The sequence below is a fragment of the Botrytis fragariae genome, assembly GCF_013461495.1.
Source record: "Botrytis fragariae strain BVB16 chromosome Unknown tig00000001, whole genome shotgun sequence".
NCBI lineage: Eukaryota > Fungi > Ascomycota > Leotiomycetes > Helotiales > Sclerotiniaceae > Botrytis > Botrytis fragariae.
In genome coordinates this window covers 2,331,946-2,357,454 of record NW_023500987.1, presented here as the reverse complement: position 1 = coordinate 2,357,454, position 25,509 = coordinate 2,331,946, and the positions used below count along the sequence as shown (strand labels likewise).

The window sequence follows — 25,509 nt, the reverse complement described above, 5'->3', positions numbered from 1 at the left end:
TGCTTCAAGAATCAATCACATGCAGTCACGTAAATTTCACCTATTGCCTATGCAGTATTAATCTAAGACCCCATCTCTCGGAACCGGAAGATCTTCATCCTAGTCTTTCGGGGCTTGCAGTGCAAACGAAATTGAAGGTCATGGAAGCTTTTTGATCTCATTCTAGAATAAATGTTTTATATGCGCAGGAACCGAGATAATAAAAAGCAAATAAGTGCAGATGGATTGATTTGATTTGATCGATTAATATGTGTTGTCAAACATCAATTAATCAGGGCATCCCTTCCTATTCTCTTTTGATGGATTGATGTAAAGGATGGAAATGGGGAAATAGGAGGAAATTGAGATTTTCGGGGTCCATGCAAATGTCATGTGCATTATGCATATTTCCCAATATGCATATCTGGAATCAGTATGACATGCGCTGTGCTTCAATCACGACTCCACTTTTTGGGCGGGCAATTTCTTTCCTTGCATTCATTTCTAATTCTATCTTGAAGAATGGATAGACTGTATAGAGAGTGATGGGGAGGATAATAATCGAGCACGACAGCTCATTTCATGCATCGTGCCTTTTTTTCCCATTCCTCTGATCGACAGGACAGGACAGGAAAAGATTACGTGGTACAATGGGCATCAAGCAGTGGAATTGTAGGGTACGAAGTTTGAAAGAAGAGGGGTAGATCTCGGGTACGCGCAGCTTCTTCAGGGGTTATGGAGGTTGTTTGCGAGAGCTGTGGGACAAATTGATGGGATGAAGGCAGGGTTGTAATGTATAGGTAAGGTACTGTGCGTGGTTTCCTGCGCAAGGCAAAGCAGAGGGGCGAAAAATCAGAGGAAAGTGTCTTTGCTTCGGTGAGAGAAGATATGAAATCTTTGCATTGTTTGAAATACCCGTCATATCCGATGAGTGCATCGCAAACAATGCTTTCTCTTTGAAATTGATTGTCAGTCTGCGTCTAGGAGTCTCTAGTGGCACAAACAACCTTCATTCTCGGTGAGGAAAGCTTGCATCTCTCTCTCTCTCTCTCTTTCAGATCGTCGGGAATGTCTCATGCATATATTGGAAATTACTCAGTGGTACAATGCTCAATATTGAGAGTTGTCAACTAGGAAGACACTTTCGGTGGAGGATTGACAGGAAAACTCAGCTGGCTGTAATACGAAATACACGACAGATACCCCAAGGGTATGCCTGACACATATCGTGACTTTTGCATGGATAATCATCAGCTTGATGATTTGCGCTTGCGAGTGAAGATCGGCATGTGAAGTTGAAGGAATTTATACCTATTAACTTCCAAAGAGGTTTTAACAATGTTTAAGGTAGCTGTCAAAGATGCGCAATGGAAAGAACAATTTACAGCCTCGTAGCGATTCACTTGCTTTAACTTCTCAAATGTGTGTCTGTGTCTTGTTTGAATCGAAAAGTCTGTTGATGCACTTTCCTTGAAAATAGAAGATATATGCCTTGAATGTTCTGCAGCTGCCTTGATTCCCTCGACCTCAAATGAATGGAAAGCTTTTTCCATTGCATGAACTCTCTACACCTTCTCAATTATTTTGTGAACTTTTCAGTCTACAAATTTGCATGAAGTCGTTGCTCAAACAAAATGGGTTAGAACAAGCAAGTTCACAAAGGCTCATTCTATCTATTACAACAAAGAAAAATAAGCTGGCAAAGAAGGTTGAAAGAGGGCTTCCCCCAGGAGTCGAAAAGAACAGAGATAAGATTGTTGACAAAGAAATCTGAATCTGTGCTGGCTCCGTTTGCAGTCTGAAAACGATGCGCGACAAAGGACAAATTCAGTTGGGGGTTTTGTTTTTTGGATAATTCTTTACATGGAGAGAGAGCCTCCACAGGGTAGAGAAGGCGGTGATCTTCGCCATTTCTACATCAAAGATCGTGGCAATTGACTACAGCCATTATAGATACAACTTTTGTGTGTATCTTTTATCATCTTCATCCATCTAAGACTCGGTGGTCATCGTATATTGATGTATGTGCAAGAATTTACCCCGCGATGTGCGATGTTGCTTACCCCTATTGTTTCATTATGAGGAATGTTTAGGTTATTCTCTTGGAACAATTTTCTTTAGAGAAGCTCAATTGAATGCAAATGGCAGCTTAGCTATTTCTCTTGAAAGAAAAACTTATATGAAAGTAAAAGCTTGCACACAAAGAACGTTTTAAGCAGGACTTCCACCCAGCTCTCAGTAGCAAACTCACTAATTCCAAGCTTTCTATCCTCCGTTAGACTGCAGACATTCAGTATCATTAAATTTTGGAAAAGAAGTGGAAGTAGGAATCATCACAAGTATTCATGGAGATCCAACCAGAGGGGTAAGTCAAGATCTATATATCACAAGAAAGGCAATACGATCTAACTATTCTCAAAAAGAACGGACCATGAGGACCTCTCTCCAGGAGAGGACAATGGAGATGAATCTGATCAATCCGATCAACATGAATTACAACCCCCCACACCGCCTAGGGAGTTGAAAGTTCCGAAGTTCTTGACTGAAAGAGTGCATGGGGAACCACGTCCCGACCCAAAAACTTCTTTCAAAGGCCACGAACAGCCGCCGGCAAATGAACGCCTTGAACAAATCAAGACGTTTCTTGCCGACGAGGATGCGAACCGATGCTTAGACTTCAAAGACAAGCTTAATCAAATAAAAGATTATCTTACTCACATTGAGAAGCACCGAGTCCCATGCGATAAGAGCCTCTTCAAAGATGCAAAAGTAATGACAGATGTCCAAGTAGATTGGCATGATCGCATGGAAAAATCCGCTCTCGGCGATCCCTTATGTGTAGACACTCCCCAAATCCAACCCTATAGCACGAGACTTATGTCGAATGAAGTGACTCTTGCTATTCGCGAAACGAAGGAAATCAATGGCACACAGACACAAATTCGTGAAGATCGGCCTCCTTTCACAGTTAAGCGTACTAAAGATCATGCGGTATTTCTCAGAGCTATTAAAGAAGATGCGAAGAAAACTTTGACGGATCTTACGGAAGAGGAAGAGAATCGAAATCTTTTTAAAATTGAGAATCACGCATACGTTGATGCAAACAAAAACCCGGCATTAATTCCTCTTTGGACAGATCCTATTCGCGGTATATCAGATACTGGGAAGACCCAAAGTAGCGCTGATCCTTGGTATGGTAGCGGCCAGGTTCTAGGGGTTACTCCAGAAGGGGAAGGCGAACTTGAGCCAAAGCACAACCCTCTCCCACCTGTAGTCAAAGGATACCTGGAAGCTGTACGATACTATTTGAATGAGTACAGGGAGAATGTCATTTCCATTGGACGTGGAGATCTACGTCATGCCAAACAGTGGAGTGTAGCGGCCTTGAAAAGCTTTTTGCGATTATTACCAACCCCAGAGGCAAAAAAGCTTGAGCGTAACGCCAATGTTTATTCAACTGGGCAAAGAAAAGGCGATATGACAGAAGAAGAATATAGAGCTGTCAAGGATGATTGGCAGAAGTACAATGATTTACAAGATCAGCTGTTGGAACATCTCTCTGCTAAGACTACTCCCCAAATACAGTTGTTCTTTGACGAGCCAGACACGGTCAATAAAGATACGTACGACCCTACGAAGATTAACATCACACGGGAATATGGCGAACGAATGCGGGAAGTCCATGCAATGCAAGCAGAGCTTCATGAACTTATGCGAGAATGTCGTGACAGTAAAGGCCCGCAATCTTGCAATTGGTGGATACTGGGGAGGATGGCCGAGATACTTTCACCTGTTGAACCTGATATATTCGGTGAAGTGGGACAACATTGGGCCCAATTCAAAACCAGACACGTTCCTTTGCTTTGGGATAAAGCATTCGATCTACCATCTAAGAGAAATTGGCTCGTCTCTCGTAGTGTCGGAGATAGAGCCGTGATTGATCCTTACATCAAGAGATTACGGGATCTCTGGACAACGATTTTCGAGAATGAACCAGAACTTCAACGTGAAGAAGCCGATATTGAGAGTGGTGCACCATGGATTGTATTATTACCATTGCAAAAGGGAGCTCTAAGGACTGACCCAATAAGACATAAAATGTCGTCCGACTTTTTGCAACCATATATCTTCTATGTACCTTGGGCCACTCCCAAACCTCAGCTTTCTCCGGAATTAGAAAAGCAATTGGAAAGAATTCATCGACTTCTAAAAGCAAAAAGCGACCAAGGAGGTGTATTGAATCATGTCGGAATGGCAGCACTTCGACAAAATCTAGCGCCTTTCTTTTATCCTCGACTCCGTCGAATGTATGATCAAACACTCAGTGATAATAAAAAGGTTCGAGACAAGGCACTTAAGGCATTTGCTGATATTCTGGATCCTTGGCTAGCGGGATTCGAAGGAGTTGGAATCGAGATAAGGAGTTATAAGCCGGAGGATAAGCAAGCTCTCCTGACATCAACCATACCAGCAACTCTCGTTGATGCACCTGATGCTGGAAAAGCTCCCGTATTGAGACAGCGCGATCCATCCGTTCTATATCAGACCCATAGAAGATTAGACCCGGATACTTTAAACACACTCAACGCACAACTGAACAAGGATATTCCCGATAATGGTGACGTCGGACAAGGTACTGGTGGAGGATGGGACCAAAAGAAGAAGAAAACCTATGCGAGTCTGCTAGGTTCTCCGGCTTTGCAAAAGATAGAAGCAGAATTAGACAAGATTGAGGATGAAATCAATGGTCTGAGAGCTGACGCATCCCCCATTGTTCTCGCTGGTTTGCAGAAAGAATGGGGCCTCATCAAGCAGAGGCTTGAGGAGGAAGAGAGACGGACTGTGATCGGAGTCAAAGCCGCAGCCAATTCCAAATTGAAGGACAAAACCATCAAAGTATTACAAAGTGTAGATTTCGTCGACACGGACGTTGATACCGACAATCTTCCTGGAGTCTTTTACCTCGCCACTGAACCACCTTCGCCGATGTCTATTCATCCTACGAAGGTTGATACTCTGTCTCTTGTACCCAATCTCGATACTGGTATCCATCGTAATCGGGAACAAAATTGGCAACAGTTTATCCTAGGATATCCGCAAACAGCTTCTCAGTACGACACGGGCGCATTAAACTTTCAGTCCAAGGCCGAAAGAAGGGGTATTCAACGAGCGGCTATTGAAATCGCTTTGAATTTATTAGCCTCCAACTATGAGCAACGTCGTCCGGACGATCGATTCCGTCGCACTGTAATTCCTTCGCCATGGCAGCAACCTCTACCAGAGGTTCCAATATCAATGGAACTTGAACCTACCAAGCGACCCGTAGAATTGGACACAAAATACTATACCAAACTTATGGTTGAGTACACGAGGTGGAAAGATGACGACTGGTATGATGCACGTGAAAAAATCATCAAGACCACCCCGGGTTACGTTCCACCGCCGGCTAATTTTAATGGCCCTTTTACAATTCCATCGATGTTCGAATACCAAGATGCTGCTGCCAAATACTTGGGAAGCCTGACTCCAACTTGGGATGCTTTGTTACATGCAGCCAAGACCTACCCGAGGCCATTTCTGACCGCAGTTCTTGCACGTATTGAGAGAGGTGTAAGGTTTGAGCCTGGTCAAGAATTCGATTTGCTTAACGAAGTAGCAAATGGTATGGAGGTGAAATTGGTACCACAAGAACTCGGTGTCCTCCGGGAACTGACCGAACCATCTTGGAACTGTCATTGGCTGCCATATCCTCCGGTCGCAGACGACAAAGGAGACATGCCTAGACAGATTCTCGATGAGTTTGAAAGAGATATTGAGGCACTACCAGAACCTGAGAAACCTCCATACTGGGTATCAGAGAAGGGCCCGAGTGAACCACCGATAGGTACTTATCCTTTGAGCCAGAGAGATATTCGTACAATCAACAAGTATGATCCCCGTGTCAAGAGTACCGATTTTGTGCCCATGTTACAACTTCTCCAGCATATAAATGATCGTCGGACTAGACAGAATTTGCCTCATTTCGACAGAGTTACAGCGAGAAGGCACTTTACGACAATGCATGAATACCATCACATACAGTATGTTCCATGCCATTTCATTTAATATCAAAAATAGCTAATTTGTTTAGTTTTGAAACAGGTCTTCAACCTGAACTTGAACTTGGCTTCGAGCTTGATCGTGTGGCAAGAGTTGCAATCACAGGCCATCCCGAAATGAAGTATATCGATGATCGACGTCGAGCGTTTGCCGGCTATGGAATTCACTGGGACGAAGCAACCAACACCTTTAGTGTTCAATATAATGCGGTTCGATTCATGGGACCTCCGATTATCCAGCCTAATCTCTACAGTTTCATCGAAAAGGCGGCTTTCAAGTTCGGTAGAGCAATCGCTATGTATACGGAAGAACTCACAATGGACGAAAGGCACTACACAAGAGAACTCAGCCTCGAAGTTGTTCACCATAGTTACTCAGACACAATGAAACGCTTAGAAGGCAAGGAGCTATACCCTGGGGAGCCCAACGTACCCCCCGCGAACCCCAACCCAAACAACATAACTCTAATTCGCATCGCATCTGATCTCTTCAAGGTCGCGCCTGACATCTTCACCGACCATGGTCTTAACCTCGAAACGCTTCTCGACTCCTCTGTCCCGTATTCCACCCGTTTGCAATACTCTGCCCTAGTGATTCAAACCCAAGTCATCGAGGAGCTGAATAATAACTGGGAATCTCGTTTCCCTATGAAAGAAAATGTTTGGGGATTCGCCCGGGATAGATTGGTTAACCCTGTTCGCACTGTAGTCGCGGGTCGCACTTTTACAGAATATTACAAACCGCGTCAATATTTCAGTATGCGAAGATGGCCACCGTGCGAACAGAGTCCTGCTGGTCAACAAGTCATCAAGGCTAGTGGGCCGGTGGTACAGGTAAAGGCTGTCAAGGAACCGGCAATCAGAAAGTCGAATGAGGAGAAGAAGATGGATTCGTTGAGGAAAAAGCAGGAGCCGGTACATATTGGGGGCGCGCCGCCTAATTTCCCATTCGGAGAGACGCCTTATCAACAGGCTTATCAGAGTTGGAGGATCACGGAGGATTTGAAAGATGGTAAGTTACCATTCACTTTTGTCTCGTCTCATATTTTTTTCTGGTGAATTCAATGTTGGACTGTAAATCAATGATGCTAACATTTACATCACCCAGTTCCCGAGTTCAATCCTAAACCTAAACCAAAGAGCCTCCTCGACAAAGTTCTTCCTACTATTCCCCAGTCACCGATAGACCGTTTTGCACTCCCCAGAATTCCCCCTTCCTTCCGTCCCAGAAGTATCCCTGTCGAAGTTTTGCGCCAAAAGACCATTGCAGCCGCCCAATCTATGGCTGGCCTACCTAACCTCACTGAATACTACAGAGAAGACAACGAAGCAAGGGCAATAAACGATTACCGTCAATGGCAGAAAGAAAATGAAAGGATCAAAATGATTGAAGAATTGGCGAAGGGGAAGAGTTGGCAGAGTATGACAAGGGATGAGAGAGAGAAGTATGAAGGGGAATTGGCTGTTATTGAGATGGAGGAGCAGCGGGCGCTACAGAATGCAGGAGGATGGAATATTGCTGGAGGTGAAGTTAAAGAGAGAAAGGGAAAGCGTGGTTCTGATGGAGCCTTGGTATTGAGGACCGGTCGTGGCGGGAAGAAAAGGAACCGAAGCGGGAGTGCTGGTGGAAAAGGGGGTAGAAAGAGGAGAGGCAGTAGACCGACACCGATTCAAACTGACACGTTAATGTCGGGAGCGTTGTGAGTCTCATACACATCAAGTCTTGGGAGCTTCGAAGAAATAAATTGCTGGATGGGATATTGGTTTATGTGTTAAATAATAGTTCTGCTTATTTGGCGTACGCCCGCATGTACTTGAGATGAGTTCTACGCATTGAACATGAGGGACTGAGATAGTACATGATTGGTATGAATTTGCAATATATAATTACCAGTAATTAAATGCAGTGATGATTACACCAATTTGAGCTTGTGTAGAACTCGGGACTAAGGTGTAAATAGTGCACTCATAATAGATAAGTCGTGAGCTGCAGCTGCATGATTGCTCAGTTGCACGCCATAGAAGGACTGATGCAATTACCTATTGGCTGTATCATTCGCTTATGTATGAGGGGGTTAGTAGGCGAGTTACGGTCGTCTAACTAATCGTGGACAAGTCTCAAGTTGTAAGTTTCAAGCAAGCCAGTGGTCTACTCGACTAACAACTTACCGGACTAATCAATAGCATCCGCTAAGTTTATAGTTAGAATTAATCTTTTATTTTGAAACGATCACAATATATTAAAAGGATTCATTCATTCTCTATATTCAAACGAAAATGGCCACTCCCACATCTAGGAGAAAATCGCATTTTGTGGCGCTACGTAATGACTGCAGCCACAATTGAAGTGTGGAATTTGTGGCGCAATATCCTGCAACACCCCGCCATTCGTCCAGACATGGTAGTGATCGACAGTTATATCCTGCTTTGAGATTCTGATGCATAATTACGTCAGAAGAGATTGGAGAGCTTAAGTTTATACACAATTCTCTACGACTTTCAATCAACTAGTATTTTACACTACTCTCTACTAGACTTAAACATTACCATGGGCTTATTCCGAAATAAAGACAAGACTCGCCTTGAACCACCTTCAGCGACACTCCCAGTTCCTTCAGACGATGAAAATAGGCTCTTGAACAATCGCAATAATGATTCTTTTAGAAGTAGCAACGTCTCGAGCGCAGATACTCGAGTAAATCAGGTTCAAAATCCAAACCCTGGAACCACAACGACAACTACAACGACAACTACCACTAGTGAGTATCTAAAACTAGATCTATTCAAAGACGAAACAAAAATCTGACATGGAGAAGCGACCACAACAGTCCGTAATGATGGTTCAACTCAAACTTACACTCACCCATATGACCCCTCAACCGACCCTCCTCCTGCATCAACAACCACCTACCAATCGAATGAGCCACCCGTCCCACCAATTGGAACTCCTCAGCCTACTCAAACACCAATACCTTCAGAAACAGAAAACACCCTCCGAAGAACAAGTACTGGTGGGGTCGTGTAATTCCAGAACGTTCACCACTTCGAAACTCCAATCCCGTTCCCCCTCTCGTGATAGACCATACTATGGATCCGAATTCCCCCAATCCCTCAAATATCACCGGCACCAACACCACTACTACAAATGCTCAAATGAATTCACAGGCCAACCATGATATTCACGATCAGAATCTAACATCAGACGCAAATACGACCAATCCACCAAGAATGCCAATTAACGAACAAACGCCAGGGAGTCCTACAAAACCCAACGTTAATTTCTCTCGTCCAGGAGGCAAACGAGAAAGTATTGCGAATGCTGCGAGAGGTATCCATGGAGCTGGAGAAGCACTTAGGGGAAGTGTAAACTCGGCAATTGCAGGAGGGCTTCGGGATCAAAAGGACCTCGAGCAGAATCGGGCAATTAAAGAGCAGGGAATGAGGGAATTTACGAATAGTGGGTTTAGAGAGAAGGCCGGGAATAGGCTGAGGAGGAGAAGTGGAGGGATTGCAAATGGGAATCAGGCTGGGGTTGTGGGAGGGAGAGTTTGAGGAAATTGCGTGGTTGATGAGATGGACTGTGGAAATAATGTTGCTGTAATGTGAACGGTATAAGTTTGTATCTATGGATTGGCGTTGAGGTTCTAGGCTGCGGGGTTGGGTGCGTATGAGGATATGCATTGCATAAGATTATATCCACTGTCTAAGTGCACTTTTAAGAATTAAAAATATCTGAATGTACCTATCAATCAATAATGACTTCGTGAATATGCTTGTATATTTTTGAGAATATTCTACATTTAAGTCTAATAATAGCAAGCTATACAGATTCACTTGCGTTATTGTGGCCCGTATCCAAGGGCTGTTTGCACATCAAATATTTTTATTCATTTGAAGCATTGCACAAATATGTTTAAAAAGGTATTTTTGGGGGGAAAATTGTACATATATATTACTTACCAAGTCTAGATGTTGTCTTGCATGATCAAAAGCACTTGCCATTTTCAGGGGTTTTTGTTTTCGAATTTATTATTATTTGGTAGCGACCGAAAAGAAAGGGGAGAAAAGAAAATTTGACTTACTTATGAATCTCCGTCTTTCTTCGGGACTCGAACCCCACGTTCCCATTCTCCCATCTTCGCAGCCCAATCTTCCGCCTTCGCTTTGAGCATCTTCTTCCTCTGTTGCCACCGCTCTTCCTCGGATCCAACAAAAATCTTATCCAAGTCTCCAGGCCCCATTCCCATTGCCTTTGCGCAAGGTGGACAGGGACAGGATTGATAGAGAGGCTGAAAAAGGACTTGAGGACAGGAGACTCGAGCTGTGAAAGTGAATTCGTGAGAAGTGATTTGAGCCTGCTGTGGTTGAGAGGATCGAAGAGTCAATCGTCGAGCTAATTTTCCTAAATTCTGTCCCATGCCTTTAAACGCGGAGCTGGCTGAGCGTTGAAGCTGTGCACCAGCATTTGAGATTGTGGAGCTGGGGGTGGAGGGTCGGCTGTCCTGGTTCCGCACGCATAGGTCTGAGTGATGGGTGAAGGTGGTGACTGTGTGGCCACAATGATAGTGGAAAGTTTGCGTTGCTTGACAGCTGGGAGTGGTGACTTCTTGTGCTGACATTTTGAGATTGGTTTCTTGGGTTAGTGGTTGGTGGTTGGTGTTGTTGGATCTAGGATCTTCTGGTTTTTATGGGAATTAAGACAGAATGGCAGGACGGAGAGCTATTTATCGTCATGACGAAGATTTGTTTCGAGCAAGAGGTTTGGAATAATGGCATTGTTCGTGGAAATGAGAACAGGTGTTCTGCTCTGTTGAGATGAAAACTATCACAGAACAACAACGAATGTGCGCTGTACTGTTCTAACAAACGAATCGAACCTTGGCCCGCTCTATTTCTTCGCCATTGGTTTTCTGTCTTTGATTTGAACATTGAAGGAAGAAACTAATATTATTTGACGACATACAAACACGGGCGAGACTTGGAATTCGAAGATTATGAGACAATGGCACTCTGAGGAAGACTGATTACCCACGTGAGGGGGCGGATGTCAGACCACATGGCGTATACACCACTAGTAGACGAACAAATTTCGAGGCAACATGCCTTTTGATGACATTAAGTATCCTAATCACATAGCTTTTAAACTTTTGCTCGGTCAACTGTTTAAATGCATTAACTACCTCAAAAACAGACTGAAAAGAAAGCTCACAGAAAATTACCATCATGCAATCACGAAATTACTCACATTTTTATTATACACATTATGTTCAAATAGGAAAATTGATTTTATTACTGTTCCCACTTGGGAATTCCTCATACTGACCTGAAGAAAATGATTTTAGGAAAGACAATTAAGAAATGACTATCTATCTGTCCGTCTATATATCTATACTCTAGAAAATGACTCAAGAAAAGTGACTGAAGGAGTGACTGTAGGAAATTTACTCAAGGAAATCGATATAAAGAGTGACTCTAAGAAAAACGAGAAGTTCTATACCAGCACAAAAGAAAACAACAGTAGAAACACTCCTCTGACTTACCTCTTCCTAACTCTAATCCTCAACCACAATAACAATTCTCCACCCCTCAGGAATATCGACTCTCAACTTCTCCCCCTTTCTCGGTTCTGGAACCCTGACTTCCTTTCTGTCATAATCGTAGCCATACTCTGGATCTCTATAGCTAGGTCTCGGGCGAGACTCATAGATTTTGGGTTCTTCATATCTGGAGCTTTTGCGGGGTTCGTGCTTGGAACGAGATTGATATCTTTCGTCTGGACCATTTTGTCTCTGTCTAAGACGATCTTTAAGACGTTCTTCTTCCTTTTCCTCCTCTCTTCGCAATCTGATGTGATCTAATTCTTCTTTAGCTCTCAAATTCTCCTCATGCTGTCTTCTGAGCCTTTCCTTTTTGAGTTCTTGTTTTGCTCGAAGATCCTCTCTAATTCTTTCTCGGTCTTCTCGTTCTTCTTCCATCTTACTTAATTTCTCAGCACGTGTAAAACTAGAGGATGAGTATGAGGATGAAGAAGATTTGTGAGAAGATTCGGGTTGATATCTTGGTCGTGTGGGAGGAGAAGATGGTGATCGGCCTCTGGGGCTGTAGTGTTGATACCGGGGTGGATCAGGAACATGAGGTCTGCGATATTCTTCGTTATCTCTGCGATGATCTTTTCTCTCAGGAGAAGGAGCTCTACGGCTATAGTGAGATCGCTGAGGTTCATCCCCCTGGGTAGCTCGAGCAGCGCGCTCAGCTCGCTTTCGGGCTCGATATTCTTCTGTTGGATCTGGATGAAAAACTGTTGGTCTGCGGTACTCTTCTCTTCCATAAGTAGCTTGTGGTTTGTTACCATCCCCATAAGGTTTGGAGCTCGATTTCCAATAAGCAGGCTCAGGAGATGGAGATCTCGCACGAGATCTCTCTTCATGTCTGTAATCATAATAAGGTTCCTGATAAGCTTCATACTTCTCAATCTCAGAATCAGAGTCAGAGTCAGACTCAGAGCTGGATTCTAAGCCAAGGGCAGCTAGCTTGTAGAAAGTTTCGGGACTAATTCTCTCGTCTTCGATTGATGGAGGTGGCTTTTCGCCATTGTCGGTGTTGTATACCGGAGCTTGGGCTTTATGTGACATGATGTCTCACTTTTGCTTGCTAGTATCTGTACCTATATAGATGTAAAATTGATGAGATTTTGGGGTTGGTTCGCGAGCTGGTTGCTGTGATATGTGTATCAGGAGACAGTGAAAGATGTAGAGGAAGACAAACAGGGGCAATGAAAAGCTTAAATACGTGACTGTTGTGAGTTGTTTCAGTGTTATCAGCCAACAATAAGATCCGAGATAAAGAATCACCACAGATATTGGTCCAAAATAGAATTGTGGAAGTAAAAGAATAAAGGAAGCAAAGTGTAAGAGACAAAGAAAAAATATCAAAAAGTTAATCCTCGGCAACCACCTGAATGCTCAACAGATTCACCAAGCAAGCATCTTCATCTCACACAGGGAATTATCTCAGGTCGCACGAAGGTTTAAAGTGTACTACTGAACCTCTCATATTGAAATGTATTGTATTAGACTAATTATCGGGTATCATTAATGTATTAAAAATGTTCTTTCCAATTCTACCGAAAAAAGAGGCTTTTTCCGAGTCCATCCATCCAACCATCCTATTCATCCATAGCTCTTTTGTTTCCAAACCCATTGCTCCACTTGCGAAACCCAGCATATTATACAAAATATATTTCCTCACTGCTCCGTTATTAATGTGAAATTCTTCAACTCACAACTTCTTCTTCTTTGCAATAAATAGGACTGTAACACTGTTTACAGCCAAAATAGCCATCTCACAGCCCCCACTGCACCTCTTCCAATCCCCATAACAACCCTGCACAACACAACCATAAACCAAACATACCACATTACTCCCACCAACGCCCATTCCACTAGAACCCATCCTCCCCTTCTCACCCATCTAAATCTTCTCCTCCTTCTCCGGATCATCTTATCCATGCTAGCCGTCAACTTGTTGACTTCCAATATCTGACTAGTGACCAGATCTTTGGAGACCTCATCCGCTTCATCGGCTGCCTTTCTTGCCATTGGAGTTAAATTATCCACCAAACGACTATGTAGAGCTCCCATTTCGTTCAGAAGCGTTTGAATAGTATTCATGGAGAAGTTTTCTTGAGATTTTTGCCATAATTGTGCTGAAAGTTGGATATCATCCCTAATGATGCTTGCTGCTAATATATGTTGTTGTGATCTTGGGACCGGAGAAAGAGACTTATTGGTGAGAGAAACTATACCTTTGTAGCAATTCCCCTGCGCAGTTCGAAAGTCTACTGATTCCGCGGCTTGACGTGTGAGGTACATTGACTTGATGCCAGATGAGTAGAGACGTGTTTTAACGTAGGCAATGTCTCGTCTTGTCAAGGGACCACGATGAGTTGATACCCCGCTATCAGAGTGGCTCCAACGACGATTTATATCGAGTGAGGGGCGTCTATTGTCATTCGCTGTGATGTGTGACAAGCCAGTTACTGGCATTGTATCGACCCTGCCAGGATATCCGAGTATGGCATTCAACCGAGCGTCCGCATTGCGAACACCTCGAGCATAACCTCCTTTGCGAGTTGAATTATCAGAGACATCGGAATCGTGTCGGTTTTCTCCTTCCGGAGATGATGCCGGTGAAACGCCGTCTATTTCGATTCTTGGGGGAGGTTCGAGTTTTGAACTAGATGGATTTTCAACATCCGAAGGTTCTGCTTCGATGACTGCTTCCTCTTTACGACTTTGTGTGGACCTTCCACGATTTTCCAAAGGCGACTTAAATGAAGGCATTTCATTAAGATAAGTTGGGATCGATTTATCATGTGGCACTTCCACATCGACTGATCTCGAGTCATAGCTATCTAGAAGAAGTGCCTTTTCATTTTCGCGCACCGGCGCGCGGAAATCTTCTATGTCGGATTCATCGGTTGAAGCAGTAGAACTGTTCCAATCCTTTTTCCATAAAAACTCGCTAACTCTAGCAACAGGTCCACGAGAGCCCTTGAACAATCCTCGGATGCCAGATGGTTCGTCACCTTTGCCTCTCCGTAGGCTTGTCTGTTTCTTCAAAGACTTTGCACTTTCATCTGTGTCTCTCGACGTGAGTTTCTTCGTGGGGCTCAAGGACCGATTACGGCCAATGAGAGCTTCAGGAATGTGTTCTCTAGGATCAATTCTTGAATCTATGGAACCAATAGAGTCTATCGATACACGAGATCTATCTGGTTCGTATTCACCACTGCGGTCTCTGCTATGCTCACGAAACGGATTAATCTTGGACCTGACTCGTGATAAGGCCCGTTTTCTGTTTGGCGATGACCGGCGACTACGAGGTGATGAGAGGTCTAGTCCAATACTAGGAACAAAATTAGATAACTTCGAGGCCCGTATTTGTGGGGAGTTGGGAGCAGTAGTATCAAGGCCATCCAAAGAGTTTCGAGGACTAACGCCCGGTACTTCGAGGCTTGGTCGTCCTGATGAGGTAGATATGAAAGGATGTCTTTTCTTGATAGGAGAATCTTTATTGATACCCTTCAGATCCGTCCTTCTTTGATGCAAACTTATACTCGAATCCGATTTTTCCCCGCTGTTGAGTACGGGGATAGTTGGCGTTTCAATAGCTGAAACGGAAACCTGTTTATCCAGCTTGTTGGGTGTCATCCAATTGGAATCGCCAGATTCCTTCGCAAGCATTTCCAACATCTGTTTTTCAAGAATGTCTTTACCGTGATCGTCTTGACTTTCGTTCGTCCCACTACGTCTCCGTTTTGAAAATCTTTTTATATGTTCACTATCGGAGGAATCGGAACTAGATCTACTCCTAGATCGTAAAAAGCGAGAACGCTCGCGGCTTACACTGTGGCTGCCATGTTGCGCATGGGCTGCGTCATGTAGTTTGTGCCGAACCTTGGAGGCTTTACTTTCCAGATGCTTATCTGAATCAACCTTAGAAGATCTGAATTCTGGAAGCTTAGTATCGATACGAAGGTCGACAGCCGAGTTCGATTTCTTGTGATGGGAGCGATCTGGCGATTTAAGCATGTCAAAGTCGTCTGGTTTGCGTGGTATAGATTGCCTAGGCTCAGGATTTCGAGGAAATATCGGTCTCCCATTTCGATCTTCAATCAGTGTCTTATTGTCACCCTGTTCCATCCAGAAGATGTCTGCAAGCATATCTGCAGGACTAGTAGCCCAGTCAATTCTGGGTCTTGCCAATTTAAGGGCGCTTTGATTCTTACTCCCCGCGGACTGAGGTGATGTATGGGGCGAATGGCCTTCTTCTATAGCTTTTGAGAATGGCGGTAGTGCTACATGATTTCCGTTGACAAAACTGTCACTTAAAGCAGCCTTCGAAACTTCATCTACCCACCATGAAACCTTGTGAACATTTCCGAATTCTTGTGCTTCTCCATCAATGGAAATCCGAGCTCGAGCACGCACTTTTCTATTCCTGATATACTGCAAAGGATTATATTGCCTGCCGAATATGCGATGAGGTTGTTCAGACGTCGAGCCTGGACTGCTGTGCTGATTCTTCTCCACAGATCCGGCCTTCAATGGAGGGACATATTGTAACAATCGCCGGTATTGGGCCATGAGCTCAATTGCCTTTTTAGCCTTTTCTGCTCTTGCCAATGTGGATGAAGAGAATTGGTATTGGTAGGCAGTTTCGGATGCATCTAAAGTTATTGGTAAAGGGCCAATTTTTATTCCCGATGAAAGGCGTGGAGAACCTGTAAGTGCCCTATCAATTCTGTCAGGCTTCGGTGAGATGTTTCTGGACACTCTCCTTTGCTGCTGTAAATGGTGACGTAGACTACCTCCTGCCATCTCATCTCTAAATCCTACAGCATTCGAGGGCAATGGTGTAGAAGCATTACGTCTCGATGCGATTCTTCTACTTTCACTAAGATTCAGGGCCAGATTGACGATCTGGGCAGAATCAACATCAAGCCCGCTTGTAGCAGTCTTTTCGGACGCATTTGTACCTCGCCCATGATCACTGTGCGGCGTCGTATTTTCATCAACTATATCTTCCTCTTCTATGTCATGGGCCGTGGGAGCGCTCGCCACATTGGAAGCCAGGGGGCTTCCTGCTATAGTACCATTACGCGATTGTCTCTTGCTCTGCTTTTTGTCCGCTGATTTGCCTTTCACATCGTGAAGAAATCCCCGATTGCGAGGTTGTTGTTCTGCCGTGGCCGTAGATGAGCTCTCTGCATTGCGATGGAATAGAGAATTTGATAATAGAAATCCTCCACTACTTCGACTCTTGTTGTGGGCCCTATGGTTGCTTCTCCCGTCCTTTCTACTTCTGTCCTCTATGCCTCCATCCAATCCACCCTGTTGTTCACTGCCTTCTTCGTTCAAGGTACTTGTCGCAAAGCTATTTCGATTACTAACTGCCGTGCTAGATTCGCCCGTCTCACTGCTGTCATTGCTATAGCGTTGGGTTGAACTCGAATATGTGCTTGAAGTCGTTCGGCGTTCGATCGGTGAAGTGCTAGAACTATTTCTTGTCGTGACGTCGAGAGGAGGATAAGATGTCATGTTTTTCTCCCGGCCTAGCTATCCGTAGGTATATGCAGTAGCATCCAAGTTATGAGAATAATTGCTATCGCATGTTGGAAAATAGAAAGTAGAAGAGGTTGCCCGATAGCTGTGTTATTTGAAAGTTGTACTTTCTGTTTTACAATCAGCAGATTAAGCTTTCACATGCCGGGAGAGATGATGATCCACAGCCATAGTGTGTACATTCGGTAGTTCTGACGCGAATTTGCTTTTACTGTTTCTGAAACCCGACCATGCCAAAAAAGTCATAAAGAGACCCTGTATTTAAGTCTTTTCAGGCACTGGGTACCTATCACATGATCAGTCATCAAAAAGCATATAAAATAAAAAAGTTTCACAAAGTCACAAAGAAAGTCACAAAAAATCACAAGAAGCCACACAGATTTGTGTTTAACATTCATGATGATAAAAGAAAGATTGGCTAGTCTAATATTCACAGGTATAACCACAGTAATAAACCCCCAAATGCAGGTTGAAACTCCTTGTCCAAGCCATGAACGCCATACTTTTCTCAGCTACAGTGACCACCATTATTCTCTTACTCTCTTGGAGCTGCTTTTCCAGACTTCTCAATCTTTCTCCTCTTTGCTCTTAATGCCTCTGCCTCTGCGTCTTTCTTTTTATTACTATAAACCATCTTCTCTAGAATCTTCCTCTTCTTTCTGCTCATCATCATCTTAGATCTCTCCAACTCCTCGTCTTCTTCTTTCGCTTTCTTGGCGGCCTTCTTCTTAGCATCCGTCTTAGCTTTAACTCTCGGGTCAACTTCCTTTTCTTGTAAGGCCACACCAGATAACTCAGCCTCAAGTTCTCGTTGACGACGAAGAGCAGTGGTCTCTTCTTCATCTTCGCTGTCTTCGGCTTCAGAGAATCCACCAAAAGACTCATCGACCTTATCAAGAGCCTCATCTGATTCATCATCAGATCCAGCAACATCCATACCCTCAGCAGTCTCATCGACGTCCATAGCTGTAACCAGATCCTGTTTCTTAACAGCTGCCTCTTCATCGGAGACATCTGCCTCATCTTCGCTACCGCTATCCATTTCGAGTTCCTCGTCCTCCCTTTCTTGATCTTCAAGTGGGGCAGATGGATCATACTGACCACGTACTTTCTTAACAAAGGGACTCAAATGTGGAGGCAATTGTGCACCGGGTGCATATAGATCCGGTCTTTTGAGCTCCTCATCGTTGATACAATCCCAAATCCATTGTGGTTGAATATAAATGCGACCAGGGACTCGAGCTCCAGGCCTCAAACGCTGTGCCGTTTGGTTGTCTTCCTTGACTTCCTCATCTTCCTCAGGTTGGACCTGTACGGGTGGGCGATCAACCACTTGGTGGGTAATCGATGGGTCTGATTCATTATGAGTGAAAGCACCCTCTCCAAGGACTGCATCCCAACCAATACGCTTGCAGCCAAATGCCCGAAGAATGAACTCGAGAGGTTGGCGAGGGGTCTCTCTTGATAAAAAGAAAGTAAACTTTGAGAACAAAGTCGATGGATCGGTGGCAGAATAAGAAGGTTGCATAAGTATATCACCACCTGGTGCAGCTGGCTCGAATTTATCAATGGTCTCAGTTGCTTGCTCTTCATCTTCGCCATCAGGTGAAGTTTTGGTTGTCTCCTCGGCCTCCTTCTCTGGTGCATTGAGTTGAAGCATCAGTTTGTCAATCTCTGCTTGGAGTTTAGGATCGGGCTTTGCATCGCCATTGGTGATCTGCTTTGGTTGCTCAATAGCACCAATACCATTTCCTTCCAATGAGAATGCTCCTAGACCTGCATCTTGATCATCTCTAGCCGCATCGAATTTTGGTGGGTATACCAATCCAACAGAAGTGTAGAGGCGGAAATTGACGAATCCTAGCAAAGTCTGGTAGAACTCGACGAAGGTACCCATGATTCGAAAGTCCACATCACCAGTGACTCTTTGGTTGAATCTATAAGGCACTAACCACAAAATATCTTGTCCTTGTATCGTTGCCTGGTAGTAAATTCCTTTGATAGATAAGAATGACTTGCGCAAGCTATTTGAGACGATTAAATAATGTTCGAATTCCAAACATAACTTCTCGCATCTCGCAATCATCTTTGCAGGAACAGTTGAGGTCGAGGGTAAATTTGCAAATAAGAAAAGCATTGACAAACAATCGTCAAGATCTCGTAGCGCATCGATGAATGTAGGATATCTTTCTCGGATGATGTGATCCAAGTTGTATTTAGTCTTTCCAGTCTTCTCCGGTCTGGATGCATTGCGTTCAAGTCTCGCAGCGTCGCTTGCATCTCCTCGTCCTAAAGCTTTCGAGATTTTCTTCTCTAAAGCTTTCTGCTCACGGAAAGCATCGACAATCTTCTCATGCAATAGCCATTGGATATCTTTTGTGTAGTAAAAGGTGGTAGAATGTGTCGAGGATTTCGATGCCTTCTTCTTATTTCTTGGTTCTCGAGGATAAATTCCTTTCCAGATACACAACTTACGAAAGTCAGGTAGACTGTTTAAGCCAAAGAATTAGTACTATTGTTAAACATATAAGTAGAAGTGAAGCAACAATGCGACTGAAGGAATTGGGGAAAGGACTTTTTCAATACTACAATGTATATGAATATGTACTTACGAAATTTGTAATTTTCTGACTGCCTGAGTTCTAGTAATGAAGTTCTTGGCTTGACCAGAAGTTCCCTTCTTCTTAATTCTTCCCATTGTTGCTGTTGCGATTGAGATCGAGATGAGAATGGAGATAGTATCGTGGGGGGGTTTCTCAGTCGTGCTGATAAAAAAGTTCCCAGAGAACTTTTTTTTTATTTCTCCAAAGCTTCTCAATCCGCTGATTAACAGAAGAACTCTTTGCTTATTGGATAGACCATCTCACCGCCTTACACGGACCACCCGACCCTAGAACAACAGAACATCAAAACAAATCTATTGGTTGATAATGAATTGAAGTACATAAGATGGTTACTGCATTGAGTGAGTGAGGGAATGGGCTAATAAGATGAGAAAGGGAGTTGATTTGATGATTGAGCTTCATTCTTTTGCTCAACAACTTCATATTAGCTCACGACCATCATGAGTATCGATAGGAGGAAGGCAGCTCTTTTTGGTGCAGCAGCAGCTGTTCGACTGTTACTATTTGCATCTTTCCCGGGCCTCCCAGACTTGTTGACAGCGAGAGTCGAGATCTCTACACCAGTGACAAGCTTCAAGAGATGTATATGTTCCCATACATAGACACAAGCATTGAATCGGCGACTAACTTCTTATAGTACAAGAGGGTCTCTTTCTTTATAATCACAATGTCTCCCCATACGATGGTGGTGTCTATCATCAGGCACCGTTATTCCTCCCTCTCTTCTCTCTCCTCCCGAGCTCTTCGATGTATCCCGCATTCACATACCTACTATACACACTGGTCGATCTTGCCAGCGCAAATGCTTTAATTAATATAGCAGAGTCTGGGGAGGCAGGAAATTCGAGGCTCTTCACATCACCTAGAAAGGATAAACGGTGGACCAGCTTCGCCATTGCTGCTGCCTTTCTTTTCAACCCATTCACCATTGCAACATGCATTGGCCGTCCAACAAGCATATTCACAACTTATGCTATATTATATGCCATTTCAAAAGCATTAATTGGCGCATCTTATACCTCGATGTTCGCCATAGCATTCGCAGCGTACCTGTCTATGTATCCCATACTTCTTTTCCCTCCTCTGGCCCTGCTATGCTATGACCGTCAACGTCCTAGTAAGCGTCAGGAGTCTTTACCATTGTTCATTGGCACCAACGCCATAGCTGTCTGTGGTTACTTATACTCCCTTCTTCACATGTCGTACATAATCACAGGGTCTTGGGAATTTCTATCATCAACTTATGGTGTCCAACTTCTTCTTCCAGACCTCACGCCCAATGTTGGACTGTGGTGGTATTTCTTCATTGAAATGTTTGACTCTTTTAGGTCATTCTTCCTCGGTGTATTCTGGCTCCACCTCTCATCATATGTCGGGGCCTTACCATTCGCGTACGACGTCAGCCTCTTTTTGTGCTCACAATACTCCTTGGAATCTTTGCGATTTTTAAACCATATCCGTCAATATCAGATACCTCTCTATTCTTAGGAATGCTGCCAGTCTACAGCCACCTTTTCCCATTAATGCGATATTCTTTCCTAGCCTCTTCTACAGTTCTATATGCAACATTATTGGGACCTGCCTTTTACTATCTATGGATTTATGCTGGAAGTGGAAATGCCAATTTTTTCTACGCAATTACACTCGTATGGAGCCTTGGCTGGAGTGTCCTGGTGGTTGCAGATTTACTTTATGCAGTTCTCAGGGACGAATGGGAAGTTGAACGACCGGAAATGAAGGGTAAAGAGGTCAGGCAAATATAAGTATGATATAAAGCAATCAGATCAGATCGCATCCATCATCGATATTTCTTTGGTACAATGCGTCATGTCGTGATTCTTATGAAGCTATGTACAATAAGGCATCGGTTCTACTACGCCATTACAAACTTCCAAAATATACCCATGACGATGAAGGCTAAGAAATTCAAAGCCTGCCGAAGATCTCATACCAGAACCTATGATACATGGCCTCTATTATATGCCTAAAATGACGATGTATGTGCAGAAGCATCTCTCCGTATAATCAATCCAATGCAATCTTTATCCTTACATTATTCTACCGGCGACATTCCCAATTTTGCGTTCTGAACCTCAGTCACATCTTTTCCCATCCTTTCTCCTCCCTGCGCTCTCTCTTCTCCTGGTCATTTTGCTTCTTTTCCTGGGCCTTCCGACGTTTTTCTTTTGCCTTTATTTCTATCTTATTCTCCTTTGCTTTCCTTCGCGCATTGCTATTTTTTCTCCGTTCCTCGTCATAGTGCACATCCAGTTGGGCCCTCATCCTCGCATCTTCGGCCTTTGCTCTTGCGACACCATTTGCTATGGTCTTGCGTCTTAGTCTCTCTCGCGCTCTTCTCTCCTCCCTTTCCAATTTACTTTCCAATTTCATTCGTGATTTGATCTCAATCCCAAAGGCGCGTATGGCATTGTAGATACGTTGCTTAATTGACACCTCTGGCGCAGTGACATTGGTATTGGCATTGATGTTGGAGTTGGTGGGTGCCAGTGAATCAGGAGCAACGCTGTCAATGCCGGACTCGGAGGGTCCCAGTGAATCAGGAGCAACGCTGTCAATGCCGCAGTCGAAGCGCGAGGGAGAAGCAAGAGTCCGACGTACCGAATGGTTTTTATTTTCAGTATTAAAAGGATCCGGGTTCGTCCATTTAAACGAGGGTTTGGAAGACTAAAGAGAGGTCAGTGACAAGACAATGCCCGAAGGCAACTGCGGAGATACCTTATTTGATTGGGCCGGACATTCTTTGGGAACTGGTGAGAGTTCGGGTAGTTGAGTTTGGGTCTGAGAGGAGTTCACGGCAATGACTTGACGTCGATTTTGATTCGAGAGAGATTGAGGATTTGAGTTTGCAGAGGGTTGTGGGTTACCGTTGTGAGGAAGTCGAGGGATCCGATTGGGGGTGGTCATGGTCGCGGCAAAAATCTTAAAATCCTTGAGCGCCGAGTATACTTCGAATGATCAGTAGAGGTCTACAAATTGTGGTAGAGGTTTCAAGATGCAGATGGAAAATCTATGATGTACCATGATATACTGAGGATATAGGTCTAGACTACACTATACCCAGTACGGTACTTGAGAATGAAACTACGAGGTTACTAAAGCTTAGTGGACGATCCCTCGAAGAATACCAAGAGCAAAAATTGTTCTGCTGGTGTCTATGGCTATACATGGTCGAGGATTAAACACAGATTCTATTAATTAGCTTTGAAATTTCATAAAACTGTTGTAGCTCTTAGATACAACGAATGTGACTGGACAAACTATAGTAGATTAAGATTGAGCGGTTCAAAGTTTGTACCTCTCTGACGTGCACATCAATTGCAAATAGCATATGTGTACACATATCGTAGTACTAACTCAGTCAAAAGTAGCAGTATTGGAAAATTAGAATGACGATATGATAGTCTGGAGCTAATAAATCATTTAGCCACCTCTGTGCAGCCATTATGATGTTTGCTTTTCTTTGAGAGAGAGTTGAACATTTGATGTAATTTTGACCTGTCGACTGCGGTTATGGAAAGTGTTGTGAAATCAAATACGGTAAGCGGTAAGCACCTTTTTTGCCTAACGCCGAATCAACTTTTTTCTGTCCATTTTCCAAAGCATTCACAAGATCTTCGAAACAATGTTCATTGCATGAATTTTCACGATGTCGTCGCCAACAAACTCGACATTTACGAATTCTTCTCCACCCCGCGAAAACCGCTGGAATGGACCAGCTTCAACATGGCAACAACTCACAGAAGAAGAACGTGGTTTGGCGGCCTCGCTGGATGAACTTCGGAATAGAGATTTGAGCCTTCACTTATATAATGCTTTCGCATTGAAAAAGCGAGCCAAAGATTTCAATGCTCATGGAACTGTTCATGGGGAAGATGAGGATCAAGATGACTCAAATGGATTTGCACCTTCCAAAAAGTGGACTGCATGGCCAATTGAAGCGACGGAGGTCCCAAGGGAAGGCGAGCAGATAGGCCCGGATGATAGTGATGAAGTTTTTACTCTGAGAAGAAAGGAGTTTACAAAACTGAGTAGGGACTTGGAAGATGAATTGATCGGGGTCACATTAAAGTATTCAAGAGAGAAATTTTTGCAACGGGAGACCGCCGAGGACCACGAAAAACAAGTCGAAAATAGTGTTACAGAGGAAATGAATATTGATGAACGGCAACAAGAGCAGTCGGAAGATCCCGAGATTGGAGAAGATGGTGTTAGAAAATCATCGGAGCCACCTGTAATCACAACTATTCTCCGGCCCGAGATATCAGCTGATGACGAGCGTTCCCGAGAAATATTGCGCCCATCAATCAGGCATACCCTTTCGAAATTGGATGATATCTTGATGGCTTTGCACCATGCGCGAAAAACCTGCCGACAGTATGCCGCTCAAGCTGAGTTCGATACGGATGTGGAGTCTCGTTCACGTGCAACTAGCATAGCAGGTGATGCTACAGATAGAGATTCGCCTGTTAAAAAGCCAGTGGGTCGGCCACGCAAACTTCAATCCATTGATCCTGCAACCGTCCCTCTGTTTACCCCAAATGAAAATGGCCTTGACGATCCCGAACTTTGGCGAGTAAAGAAAACTCATCGAGGACGACCGAAGAAAATTTATGAGAGATTAGAGGGCGAAACCCAGCATGAATATCTCACTCGGATTGCCAGAATTCAGAAGAAACCCCTGCCAATTTTCGCTCCACCAATAGCGCCAAGTACGCCTAAGCGTGAAAGAACACCCGCCTCTGTGTCTCCTCAAAAATCGCCTAGAAAGCTTTCAGAAAAGAAACGCAAGCAGATGCTAGGTCTCAGGGATTGGAGCGAGGTACTAGGATCTGCTGCATTAGTTGGATTCTCGCCGAATGTCATTGCTAGGGCTACGCAAAGATGTGCGGATCTTTTTGGGGAGAATATGATAATGAGGACAATGGTTGAGGGTCCTGTTGTAGGAGGAAAGGACGATAAAGTAACAGAATATTACCCAGGAATGATTCCCGATCTTGATGAATCTGAAGAATCCGGAGCGTCTCTCGATGAAGATGAAGACGCATCGTCGGATTCAGCTTCCGATACGGAAAACGCGGATAGCAAAGGTCGTCCTCCCATGAAGCGAAATGCTTCACGTATTGACAGCGATGAAGAGATGAATGGAGCAGTACATACTGATAGATTTCTCAAGCCGCTCACCGGGAAGAGAGGATGGCGGGGTATCGATAAGGAGAAGAGAAAACGAAGCAAATCGGGGGTGGAAATGGGAGACCGGGAACAAGTATCTGATGAGGAGGGGGAGGGTGAAGCGTCGGGTTCATACTCAGAATCGGACCTGGAAATGCAGGAAGAGGTCGAGGGCGGAGATTATGGTAGCGAACATTGAGATGCTATCGTCGTTATGTTCATGGAAATTTTCTTCCATCAAAATTCCATTCAGGGTGAAGAGGGTGATAGTAGATTTCCACGTGTTTCATAGCGAAGTTTTCAAAGGATTGTCGTAAATTCTCGACACATGAAATTCCGTGCGTATTTGTCTTCCTTATTGTGCAGAGTGGGACTCAACGATATTGAGTGTTTTGACTTGAAGTCGGCAATGTTATCCAATGTCTCTCTCCGAGGGAATACCTCGTTTTACATTACACCGGATTTAGGGGTCTGGACTTCTCGGTATTGACA

At 44.0% G+C, this 25,509-nt stretch overlaps 6 protein-coding genes across 6 annotated transcripts; 3 read left to right on the top strand and 3 right to left on the bottom strand.

The window, feature by feature from the left end:
- Positions 1–2,324: 2,324 nt before the first annotated feature.
- On the top strand, positions 2,325–9,629 carry Bfra_000723 (uncharacterized protein; the record flags this gene model as incomplete). The annotated part of the gene is made up of 7 exons (XM_037331167.1): positions 2,325–2,344; positions 2,403–6,059; positions 6,110–7,089; positions 7,186–7,777; positions 8,589–8,836; positions 8,894–9,088; positions 9,109–9,629. The coding sequence occupies 7 exons, from the start codon at positions 2,325–2,327 to the stop codon at positions 9,627–9,629; spliced, it is 6,213 nt and encodes a 2,070-aa protein (XP_037197500.1).
- Positions 9,630–10,159: 530 nt separating this feature from the next.
- Positions 10,160–10,696, bottom strand: Bfra_000722 (uncharacterized protein; the record flags this gene model as incomplete). Its single annotated transcript, XM_037331166.1, has 1 exon — positions 10,160–10,696. One exon carries the CDS (start codon positions 10,694–10,696, stop codon positions 10,160–10,162), a length of 537 nt encoding a protein of 178 aa, XP_037197499.1.
- Positions 10,697–11,629: 933 nt separating this feature from the next.
- Bfra_000721 (uncharacterized protein) lies at positions 11,630–19,901 on the bottom strand (the record flags this gene model as incomplete). Its single annotated transcript, XM_037331165.1, has 7 exons — positions 11,630–12,696; positions 12,742–12,793; positions 12,843–12,870; positions 13,360–13,395; positions 13,491–17,132; positions 17,743–19,692; positions 19,816–19,901. 7 exons carry the CDS (start codon positions 19,899–19,901, stop codon positions 11,630–11,632), a joined length of 6,861 nt encoding a protein of 2,286 aa, XP_037197498.1.
- Positions 19,902–20,267: 366 nt separating this feature from the next.
- Bfra_000720 (putative gpi transamidase component pig-u protein) lies at positions 20,268–21,590 on the top strand (the record flags this gene model as incomplete). Its single annotated transcript, XM_037331164.1, has 3 exons — positions 20,268–20,409; positions 20,465–21,108; positions 21,156–21,590. The coding sequence occupies 3 exons, from the start codon at positions 20,268–20,270 to the stop codon at positions 21,588–21,590; spliced, it is 1,221 nt and encodes a 406-aa protein (XP_037197497.1).
- A 334-nt stretch (positions 21,591–21,924) lies between these two features.
- Positions 21,925–22,752, bottom strand: Bfra_000719 (uncharacterized protein; the record flags this gene model as incomplete). The annotated part of the gene is made up of 2 exons (XM_037331163.1): positions 21,925–22,512; positions 22,564–22,752. 2 exons carry the CDS (start codon positions 22,750–22,752, stop codon positions 21,925–21,927), a joined length of 777 nt encoding a protein of 258 aa, XP_037197496.1.
- Positions 22,753–23,494: 742 nt separating this feature from the next.
- Positions 23,495–25,216, top strand: Bfra_000718 (putative rna polymerase i specific transcription initiation factor protein; the record flags this gene model as incomplete). The annotated part of the gene is made up of 1 exon (XM_037331162.1): positions 23,495–25,216. The coding sequence occupies one exon, from the start codon at positions 23,495–23,497 to the stop codon at positions 25,214–25,216; it is 1,722 nt and encodes a 573-aa protein (XP_037197495.1).
- Between the last annotated feature and the right edge of the window lie 293 nt (positions 25,217–25,509).